This window comes from Chiloscyllium plagiosum, chromosome 18 (assembly GCF_004010195.1).
Source record: "Chiloscyllium plagiosum isolate BGI_BamShark_2017 chromosome 18, ASM401019v2, whole genome shotgun sequence".
In the NCBI taxonomy this organism is placed as follows: Eukaryota; Metazoa; Chordata; class Chondrichthyes; order Orectolobiformes; family Hemiscylliidae; genus Chiloscyllium; species Chiloscyllium plagiosum.
In genome coordinates this window covers 48,724,104-48,736,243 of record NC_057727.1, presented here as the reverse complement: position 1 = coordinate 48,736,243, position 12,140 = coordinate 48,724,104, and the positions used below count along the sequence as shown (strand labels likewise).

At 39.1% G+C, this 12,140-nt stretch overlaps 1 protein-coding gene across 7 annotated transcripts in view; it reads left to right on the top strand.

Moving 5' to 3' along the window:
- Positions 1–12,140, top strand: part of LOC122559093 (contactin-4-like) — a 2,522,648-nt gene that overhangs the window by 2,175,950 nt on the left and 334,558 nt on the right. For all 7 annotated transcript variants that reach the window (XM_043708367.1, XM_043708366.1, XM_043708371.1 and 4 more), the window contains one exon: positions 3,321–3,496. In XM_043708367.1, coding sequence (XP_043564302.1) covers positions 3,321–3,496 — 176 coding nt within the window. The remainder of the gene's footprint in view (positions 1–3,320; positions 3,497–12,140) is intronic.

Below are 12,140 nucleotides of genomic sequence, written 5' to 3'. Positions count from 1 at the left end.
AGTAAAATAGCCCACAGTAATGTGGATGGTTAGTGCATTGTTTCATACCATTCAATGAAGATAAGTCATACTAATTATTTGAAATTAATCTACTCATCATTGTCCTGTATGATCACTTGAAATGATGCAGTTTAATGATTCATACTTGACCTTGTTGGACACAACATGCTCTCGATTGCTTTGCGGGCACATGGAAAATTCACAAATATCTGATTTCAGAACCTAAGGGTATGGAATTCTTACACACCAGCTGAGAACAAGACTCATGTTGTTGTGACTATGAAGGAGGGAATGAAAAACTGAATGGGTTGGGCAAGTGCCCTGTTAATTAACACAGAAAAGAGACCACCACATGTTTCAAAAAGATCTGATGCACAAGATACAGTAATCACAACAGGTAGAAGAGAGACTGTACGAAAGGAAGAACCTTTATGGGAACCAAAGTGGGAAATTGTATCATCCAGAATGTTCTGGTAATCAGTACATATATGGCGATCCATCTAAAGCTGAACGTGGAGAAAGAATAATTCAGGAAGGAAGGGAAAAACTGAATTGAAAGCATGGTGAAATGAATTTGCAGTATTGAACACATAAGCTACTCTTACATCAATTACATAAGCGGAAGGGATGGAGAGTAGAATGTTCCAATTGTTGCCTGAGAAAACATTGACCATGATGTTCCGAAGAAAAGCCTGCTGCATTTCCTGTCCACCAGGCAATTAGAAGGATAGTTGTGCACTTTATCTGAAATCAGGTTCCCAGGGCAGAGATCTGCCCAATGGGAGATGTGGCCAATTAAATGCTGACAGCTTCTACTTTGACAGCAATACATAGCAGGCCATGGCTGCTGCTGAGAATGTTACCTTGGAAACCAATGATGCAAGATGAGGGTGTATGATTTGAGGGAGGAAAGAGGAGTTTCCAGTGCTGGGGTTCACAAAATGAGGGATGCAGGGAGGTTCAAAGCAACGTGGCTTTCAGTGATCACTTCTTTATCTCGGTACATGGTCTCAATCAGGCACTGTCGAGAGTGTGGTGTTTTGAAAAGCGCAGCAGGTCAGGCATCATCCCAGGAACAGGAGAGTCGACGTTTCAAGCATTAGCGTTTCATCAGGAGTCATTTACGCATTCCTCATGAAAGGCTTATGCCCGAAACTTCGATTCTCCTGCTCCTCAGATGCTGACTGACCTTCTGTGCTTTTCTAGCACCTCACTCCCGATTCTGATCTCCAGCATCTGCAGTCCTCACTTTCTCCTCAAAAGCACTGACTACTTTTGATCAAATCTTCCCACAACCTGCACTCTTTAGTTTTGCTTCTCATGAACTGATCTGCCTGCAACTGGTTTAATTTTTGCAGTAGTAGCAGGCTAATGTCCTTAAGTGGTCATTAGTTGGCAACTTCAGGGCCACAATTAATGACAAGGCACAATGGTCTATCAGGTACATTTCTGCTCAGAAATTAATTTGCGTGTAAGCAGGACGGCATTGGGGATTGGGTACACTTACCCCCACCAGCTAATTAAACACACTTTTCCAACTTCTTCTCCAGGACTGGTAGATTTATCTCAAGGATTGGACTTCAATTGGTCTGGACTTGTCACACCAGAAGACAAATACATCTTAAGTTGTTTTCATTTTGGAAAATAAGCGATTAGCAATGGAGAAACTAAAATGGCTAAAGAGACAAAATGGATCAAAAGGGTGTCTCTTACATTATCTTAACAAAGAAGGAGCAAAGACTCAGCAACAAAAGTGGAAATTTCTGGAAAAGCTCAGCACATCTGGCAGCATCTGTGGACAGGAATCAGAATTAACACTTCAGGTCGAGTGACCCTTCTCAGAACTGATCGTAGTGAGGCAATTGTTGGTTTATGTGCAAAAGATAGGGTGGGGGAGGGGATAAGAAGTAAATGATAGGTGGAGCTAGAGCCCAGAAAGAGTAAAGAACACTCTCGCGTGGCATTCCTTCCCCATCTTCGGGCAAGTTGTAGCATGTTGGCCCATAGCTGTTTGCGAGGTTTGCGAAGGTTTGTAGCTCAGGTTGAAGTTTAGGGGGTGGGTTTGCTCACTGAGCTGTAGGTTTGATATCCAGATGTTTCATTACCTGGCGGCATTCCTTCCCCATCTTCGGGCAAGTTGTAGCATGTTGCGCCCATAGGTGTTTGCGAGGTTTGCGAAGCTTTGTAGCTCAGGTTGAGGTTTAGGGAGTAGGTTCGCTCGCTGAGCTGTAGGTTTGATATCCAGATGTTTCATTACCTGGCTAGGTAACATCATCAGTGGCAACCTCCAAGTGAAGCAAAGCTATTTTCCCCTGCTTTATATTTATATGTTTGTACTGGATGAGGTTCCTGTGGTTTGTGGTGATGTCATTTCCTGTTCATTTTCTGAGGGGTTCTGAGGAAATGACATCACCACTAACCCCAGGAACCCCATCCAGGACAAACATATAAATATAAAGCAGGAGACAACAGCTTCACTTCACTTGGAGGTTGCCACTGATGATGTTACCTAGCCAGGTAATGAAACATCTGGATATCAAACCTACAGCTCAGTGAGCAAACCTACACCCTAGAGTAAAGAACAGTTGGACAAACAAAGGAGTGGATAATGATCTGGCTAGGAGGGTGAATAGTTATTACTGGCGACTGTTAGTGGCTAACAATGGGTTACATGTAATAACAGACACATGATAAAAAGGTTTAGTGTCTGGGCGGTTGGGGTAAAGCCATGGGAAGGCTCAAGCTCTAAAGTTGTTGAACTTGATGTTGAGTCCAAAAGGCTACAGGATCCCCAAGCGGAAAATGAATTGCTGTTCTTCCAACTTGCACTGAGCTTCGCCGGAGCACTGCAGCAAGCCTGAGACAGACATGTTGACCAGGGAACAGAGTGGTGTGTGAAGGAACAAAACATGATCGAAATGGATGAAAATTATTTTAAAATAAATAAGTGTTCAGAGCAGAAATTTGCACAGTGCTCAGATCAGTATACTCTGCATACCTTAGACAGAGGAGATAAAAATAAATAGTCTCCTGCCAACTGTCAAGTTGATGCTTTGAAGACAGGCATTTCTCCAAAAGATCCAAGATGGCTAACATTCTGGAAAATGATGGTGTTCACCATTAGGTTTGTCTTCCACAGAAGTTGAGTTCTTGTACAGCAATAAGCACTGAGCTTCAGCCAGGCAAAGAGTCTTCAGCTTTCCATTTTCAGCAGATCATTTTTAAAAACATTGTTCTGCACCGTTAATCTTTTATTTGTGCAATTGAAGAAAGGTTTTAGGATTTTCTTATGGTTAATTTTCTTTTATAAATCTTGACAGACCCAACAAGAATTACCACACCGCCATCAGACGTGGATGTCACTGTGGGGGAAAGTACAATCTTGCCATGTCAAGTCTCCCATGATCCTTCACTGAGTGTTGAATTCTCATGGTCTTTTAATGGTCAACTTATAGACTTCAAGAGAGATAGAGATCATTTTGAAAACGTCGGAGGGGTAAGTGACTCATAGAGATTTATAATCTAATGTTATTCTTTTAAGGCTTATTACAAAATAAATGTCTGAAGTTAAGTTCCAGATATGAATCTGGAGAGTAAGAGAGACACTTTATCTGGAATATACCTGTGAGATAAAGCAAGCTATTATTAACACACAAAGAAGTCATCAAATAGGTTAGTGTATCCTCACCTGGACAGACAAATGTCAGAATTGATGGTTATTAGCTGGTCACAGAAGTGCAGAAGTAAATTGCATGAGACGGGGAGGATTGGTCTGCTTTCTCTCACATCATTTTGCAAAGAATAGTAATATTTGGGTTGAGTTTGGCTGTCCTTCAAAACCCATGACAAAATAATTTCTCCCAGTCACTGCCAAATGATAAAGTACTATTAAACTGTGATAAAGATGGATAGTATTTTGTATCCAATTGTCATTTGGGAACTTGAATATCGAAATAGAAGCAAATGATTTTGTCTTGAGGTCTATGAAACAATTTTTTTTCTTTCTCAGAAGCCAGAAAGACATTTGGAATGGTGAATTCAATAAATTATTTCCTAGAAAATATGTGATTCAGTTAAATATCTAGCAGGCCGTTTATGATGATAATTGATAAAACTGTTTATACTGCTGCGTTTATGACAGATCGAGAAAGCAGACTTCTCGTTTGGTTTTAGTTCAGAAGAGTCAGGAGTTCAGTTCAGAAAAATCAAATATTCAGCACAGAGGAACAGTTTTCACCTTAGCACACCTGTTTTAAATTCTGAAGTCTCACAGCCATCAGAGTTTATGTAGCAATTTTGATTTTATCAGAATGGAAAGAAGGTTCAAACCACCAAAGCTGGGAAGATGACATAAAACTGTCACATCAACCCAAGAAGAAAAACTTGAGAGAGTTAGCAAACTGGAATTAGGTGTGATATTTTACTAGGATTAAGTACCTGTAAAGTATATAGTGAGGAAAGCATTTGTAAATTTATTTTGCACGTTATGTTCATATATTTCTACTTGTCTTTTATACCATATACAAAAAAGAAAGAGAGAGAGCTTTTGCATGTGGGAAATAAATATTTTTCCTTTAAGACAAAATCATGGCTGGCCTCATATGAATGTGTTCTGTGACTAGCCACAATAATAATGAAAAGCAAAAATAAAGCTCATGATCCATCAAGCCAAGTTGCACAGTGGGATCTGACCTGTCCAGTGCTATGCGAATGGAAAGGTTACTTAGAAAAAGGCCTGATAATTAGGTAAATTCAAAATGGTTATGTTAAAGGGAAAATACAATTATGACCAATTTATTGGAGTTTTTTGGAGGAGTACTTTGATATGGATAAAGAGAAGCGGTGGATGTGCCTTGGATTTCTGGGAAGCATTTGATAAGGTGGCACGTCAAAAGTTATTGTAGAAATATATGTACCAATAGAAGATTGCCTGACTAGCAGTAAACAGAAGGTCTAGACAGAAATGGATAATTTTCTAATTGGAAAGATGTAACAAATAGTGTGGCACTGGAATCAATGATGGACCTTCACTTTTTACAAATTATGATTCATACAAGGCCAAAGATGCCAAGTTTGCTGATGGCATCATGAAAAGAAGAAGTGAAAGCAACTTGTGAAGAGGATAACAGAATGGATAAGCATCTGGAAAATGGGGGTACAATGTGGAAAAATATGGATTATTCCCTGTTAGCAGAACAAATACTAAACCATATCATCTAAATAGTGAGAGATTGCAAAACTCAAATGCAGAGAGATCTGGGTGTCCTTGTGCAAGAATTGCAAATATGTAACACCATGAGTAATTCTAACTGTTGTGAGAGGAATTGAACAGAGAAGAAGAGAGGTTTTGCTTCAGTTATGCAGTGCATTGTTGAAACTTCATCTGGAGTACTGTGTGCTTTTCTTATTTGAGGAAGAATGTGAATACATCAGTGGCAGTTCAGGAAAGAAGGCCAGACTGATACCCGGAATAGATAAATTTTCTTATGAGGAAAGGTTGGACAGGTTGGGTTTGTGTACTCTGAAGTTTAGAAAGTTATGAGGTGATTTTGTTGAAACATAAAAGAGTGGCCTTATATAGATGATAGGTGTAGGCCATTGAACCCCTCGAGCCTGCTTTGCCATTTGGTATGAATGTGGCTGATCATCAAACTCGATGCCCTAATCCAACTCTCCCTCCAAATCCCTTGTTTCCTTTAGCCACGAGTATACCTACCTCCTTCAAAATCCATTATGTTTTAGCATCAATCACTTTCTGTGGTAGTGAATTCCACAGGCTTGTCACTCTGGGTGAAGAGATTTGTCCCCATCTCAGTATTAAAACATTTATCCCTTATCCTTAAACCATGATGCCTGGTTCTGGAATTCCTCGCCAGGGGGAACATCTTTCCCACATCTAATCAGTCTAGCACTGTTCAAATTTTATAGCTTTCTGTGAGATAACTCCTTCATACTTCTGAACTCCAATGCGTACAATCCTGACTGGATCAATCTATCTTTTGTCAGTCCTGCCATTCCCAGGAATCAGTTTGGTGAACCTTCACTGCACTGCCTCTATAGCAGGAACATCCTTCCTCAGGTGGGGAGACCCAAACTGCACCCTGTATTCCAGGAGTATGGGCTCACCAATGACCTGTTTAATTGTAGCAAGACATCCTCTCACTGTGAAGGTCAACATATAGATTGCCTTCTTTACTGCCTGCTGCACCTGTGTATTTTCTTTCAGCAATTAGAACGTAGGAGACCAAGATCTTGTTGAACATTCCCTTCTGTCAATTTACAGCCATTCAAATCATAATCTACCTTTCTACTTTTGCTACCAAAGTGGATAACCTCATGGATGTAAGTTTGCTTGCTGAGCCAGAAGGTTCGTTTTCAGATATTTCATCACCATTCTAGGTAACATCATCAGTGAGCCTCCGGTGAAGCATTGAAGTTAGTGAGCCACTTTCTATTTATGTGTTTAGGTTTACTTGGGTTGCTGATGTCATTTCCTGCGGTGATGTCATTTCTGGTTCTTTTTCTCAGAGGGTGGTTAATGGGGTCTAAGTCAATGTGTTTGTTGATAGAATTCCAGTTGGAAAGCAATGCTTCCAGGAATTCTCATGCGTGTCTCTGTTTAGCTTGTCCTAGGATGGATGTGTTGTCCCAGTCAAAGTGGTGTCTTGCTCATCTGTATTTAAAGATGCTAGTGAGAGTGGGTCACGTCTTGTGGTTAGTTGATGTTCATGTATCCTGGTGGCTAGTTTTCAGCCTGTTTGTCCAATGTAATGTTTGTTACAGTTCTTGCAAGGTATTTTGTAAATGACATTAGCTTTGCTTGCTGTCTGTATAGTCTGTATAGGGTCTTTCAAGTTCATTAGCTGCTGTTTTAGTGTGTTGGTGGATTTGTGGGCTACCACGATGCTGAGAGGTCTGAGTACTCTGGCAGTCATTTCCGAGATGTCTTTGACGTAGGAGAGAGTGTATGCGTTTTGTCTGCTTGTTTGGGCTTTTTGCTGCAAAATGACTGGCAGACTACTCAGACTTCTTGGCATCGTAGTAGCCCACAAACACATCAACACACTAAAACAGCAGCTAATGAACTTGAAAGACCCTATATAGACAACAAGCAAAGCTAATGTCATTTACAAAGTACGTTGCAAGAACTAACAAAAACTACATTGAACAAACAGGATACAAGAACATCAACTAGCCACAAAAAGACATGACCCACTCTCACTAGTATCCTTACACACAGATGAGGAAAGGACACCACTTCAACTGGGACAACGCATCCATCCAAGACAAGCCAAACAGAGACAAGCACGAGAATTCCTAGTAGCATGGCATTCTAATCGGAACTCCACCAACAAACACATTGACTTTGACCTCATTTACCACCCTCTGAGAAAAAGAATCAGAAATTACATCACCACCAGAAATGGCGTCACCAATCCAAGGAAACCCAAAAGCATAAACAGAAAGCAGGTCACTAACACCAGTGCTTCACCAGAGGCTTACTATTGATGTTACCTAGTATGGTGACAAAACGTCTGAAAATGAACCTTGCAGCTCAGCGAGCAAACTTACATCCAGAACCTCAACCTGAGCTACCTGATCCATCCAAGGTATCACTGGATACCCTCATAATATTCTGCATCTACTATGCATCTGCCCACTCACTCAGCCTGTCCAAATCGCTCTGCAACATCTCTGCATCCTCTCCGAGCTCATCCTTCCAGCTACCGTTGAGAAGATAGGTAAGAAAATGTTTTCTCTTGTAGGAGACTCTAGAACTACAGGTCCCCATTTAAAATTAAGAGGTTATCCATTTAAGAAAGAGATTAAGAGAATTGTGGGTTTTTGGAACACTCTTCTTGAAACAGTTGTATAAGCAGAGTCTTTGAATATTTCTAAGAAGTACATAGATTCACAATGAGCAAAGGAGTGACAAGTTCTTGAGGCGAGGCCAGAATGTTGAGTTATCAGCTACATTTTTACGAAACAGCTGAGCAGATTTGAGTGGGAGGGTTTGAGCCTCAAAATAGGTTGGATAGACTGGGACTTCTTTCACTGGAGTGTAAGAGTTTGAGGAGTGACCTCACGGAGATTTATAAAATCATAAGGAGCATAGTTAAAATGAATAACAAGGATCTTTCGCTAGGGTGGGCAAGTTCAAAGCTTGGGGGCATATTTTTACGGTGAGAGAAGAAAGTTTTATAAAGGACATGAGGGGCAATTTTTTTTACATAGAGAGTGGTTCGTGTGTGGAATGAACTGCCAGAGGAGGTGAATGCAGGTACAGTTACAACATTTAAAAAACATTTCGACAAGAACATGAATAGACTTGCAGGCAAATTTGGAAACATTGTCAGCATTGACCGGTTGGACACCGCGGTATGACTCTGTGACCATCAGTTGAAATCATAGCACTGTGCCGAAATGTCAAGAGAGAAATGAAAATCGAGAATTAAAAGTGAATGCAAACAAATTGCCACTTTTGTATTGTAAAGTATGGTCTCTGTTGTTGGATAAAACATTTTATTACTTTTTTTTGTCAACCACCTTATTAAGTTTTTAAATCACTTTGGAAAAAGGAGAAACCTGGATAAAGAAAATAATGCAGTAGGAACAATGTTCATCCAGAGAAATAAATGAATTGTGATTTGCTTATAGCTACAAGATAATTTTAATGGTGTCAACAGTTGAGAATTTCATTGCAGGTAGAAGTTTATTCTGGTTGGCAAGCACTTATTTGTACAAAAAAAAAGCACTATGTAATCGTATGGGATGATTGTTGTGCAGATCAGGCAAATTAGTCAATTTCCAGCCACTTAACTTTGCATTCCTTCCAAAATGACAATAATTATAAGAAACAAAACATCATGCTTGAATTAGTTTATTATATATCTCAATAATATTAACGGATTATATGTCAAATCAGATTGTATGACTTAAATCCATGAGTGCCACTAAGGGAAAGGGTACTAAATGAGTTGCATTTTGTGTTCCTGTGTTGTGCGTTCCGTTTTTGTCACTGCTTATCAATTTCTTGAGTTGAGATGAAATTATATTTCCTCATAACATATTTGAATTGTAGCCTTAGAATGACAATATATATCAAGGTCCAAAATTATGGAAAGAATTCTAACATTTTCAGTTGCTTATCCACATTTCTGCGAGTATATTAGTAATATAATGAAGATGTTTGAAGGAGTCTCATGATCATTATTATCAATAAGTGATTATTCATGGTAAGCCTCATTTTTTTAAAAATATTTTGCATTTCACTGGTGTACAGTGCTGTTGTACAGCCCTGAGTGGGTGTGTGTCCATTCAGTCAGTTATTCCCAGGTGCAACATGGAAAATTAGTCCTTGGAAAATCTTATTTTCAAGACTATTCCTCACTCTAGCTTTTAAAGACAGAAGAATACAAGTGCTTTGTGCTTATTAAATTATTGAACTTATTAAGAGGATGTTATTAATTAAAGATAAGTTTTCTTTGAATTGATCCAATTGTGAAGATTCAGATGATGACCATGACCGTCTTAAAATATAGCTTCAGATTTACAGCACTGGACTGGTGGCTTAAACAATGTGTTGTAGGTTAAGATGACTGATTGAACATTTGGAATCAAATGTTTACATTTGAAAGTTCTTAAAGTAGATTCAGATTAATCTCACTTATGCAGATCTGTTTGTTATCTGAAATGTGATAGGATTCGGAATGAAAGTAGGAGATATTTAGATTAGAGCTGCCAATTATTCCATTGCTGCTGAACAATGTCAGTAATAAAAGCAGCCTTCACCTACCTAAATTACTGCATTTCAACAAGCAAAGTATAGCTGTGAAGCATTTTGGGTTTTCTGAGGGGCACCAAATAACAGCAAGTTTGCTTTCCTCAATGATGCAAAGTCAAAAATCAGTGTCTATTTGCAACAAAAAGGGTATGCCTAATAATACTCCTTGGCCACAATTTTTCTTCCCAGGTGGTGTGCGCAGAGACAGAAGAAACCATGCCTCTTAGAACCTAACCTCAATAAATGGCCACCTGCAATTTCCGAGGAGAAAGTGAGGACTGCAGATGCTAGAGATCATAGCTGAAAAATGTGTTGCTGGAAAAGCGCAGCAGGTCAGGCAGCCTCCAAGGAGCAGGAGATGATTCCTGAAGAAGGGTTTATGCCCGAAATGTTGATTCTCCTGCTGCTTGGATGCTGCCTGACCTGTTGCGCTTTTCCAGCAACACATTTTTCAGCACCTGCAATTTCTGTTGAGGTTTGGGAATGAAAGGTGGAGGTTGCTGGTTAGTTTGGTGACCTGGGAAGCAGAAAGGAAGCTGGTGATTCCTAAAATGGGCAAGCCTCCTGGGTGCTCTGGCCAGTGTGTTTAAAGCTCAGAAACCTAAAATATAAAATATCCCTCCTGTTCTCATTCTCTCATTGTCCATGCCTGGCAACCCATGACTACTTGTGTTCATGCTTCCCTACCCTTATCATCTGTGTCATCTTCTGCATGCCCACCTATTCCCCATGCTCTCTATGCCAGTATACTCATCCACCATAGCCCCTTACACCTCGCATGTTCCCTGGTTATCCGTGTTGCTCATTTTAGTTCTTCTATCAACTTAAACCACTACTCACCATTGTTCATGCTTCCCTTTCCATGGCAACTCACCAATTATCTCGCAAGGATACAATTCAGGAGGCATTCTGACAGAAAATGAAATTTTCATGCTGTTTCTGATGTCATGAGCAAAAACTAACATTCTGGTACAAAAGAAAGGCAAAAATTGTTCCAATTAATCCCTGATGAAAATAAACATGTGGCATCAGTCACGCTATGGATTTTGTTTCTAAGATAACCAAAAAATTAATTTAAATTTACTAGAAATGAAGTGCCAAATGGACATAGCTTATGAGTTCACAATATTCATATGATGTAGATGCTCATTGCTTCAAAAGATATTGGACAACTTTCTTCAGATGTTTAATAGTTGCTTTAGCCCAGCCCCCACCCAGCTGGTCCCATTTCTTTCCCGATCAGTTAGTGTGTAAGTCTGTCATACCTGTGACAAATAGAAAATGTTGTTCTATGTTTGACAGGTCAGGAGTGTTAGTTGCTACCTGATCACCAAGCCATTGTTGACAAGTTAAAACCACTGGCAAAGAGCCTGGTTATTTGTCCTGTTGCATTTGAAAAAAATACATGACACCATGAAAATATCAATTACATAATGTCATGATAATAACAACCCTACCATAAGTAATGTAAATTACTGTTTCATAAAATAATTGCTCATTGTTTTAATTATCATTTTAAATCTCATTTCCATTAATTATCATGTCAGTGGGCAGCAGAATTATTCATGCCATTAGAGCGATAGATGGCTCACAATATTCCAGCATTGACATTACATTTTCTTCTAATTAGTGGATTCCAGTGATTTTTCCACTGCACATAAATATTCCTCTTTTTACAGGCTGTACTGTTCTTTGAACATCACAAGGTAAAGCAGGAGAGAAGATCAGAAATAATGGCCAAATTCACCACACCATATGTATTTTCTTAATGTAATGTTTCTTTGTACCTGTTTCAGCACATCAAATTCAGTAAGTGGAGGTCAAATTGTGCTGGCAATTTTAACAGATTGTTGTTGGTTAGATCTAAATTACCTTTTCAATTAAAAATTTGGCACTCTTGCTTAACTGGATAAGAAGAATTGCAATCTCTGTAAGTACATCACAAGCAGAAAACTCCACTTACAAACTGTGAGTCATAATCAGATCATAAAATGAAAGGTATCACTGTGAAGCTTTCATCTTATTTTTTAAAATTTTCTTTTCAGCTCTTAGGTGTTCTATTTTGGTCACAATGAGAAATATAATTGGTACTGTCAATTGGGATGATACTGTGGCCTATTTGTTTGTAGCATTGTCTTTTAGGAGTGATCAATATGAAGTAATGTTCATGTGGGAATAAGTTCCAAGGGTATAACTTAATTAAAATGCCTAGAATGTTACAGAAGAAGTTCATGATATATTACCCCCATCTAAATCCTGAGATTATATTGCCCATTTACAACACATTCTAGAATCTGTCATTTTACATAATATATCACACGGTGTCTAAATATCTATTTTCACTCCCTTTGCTTTA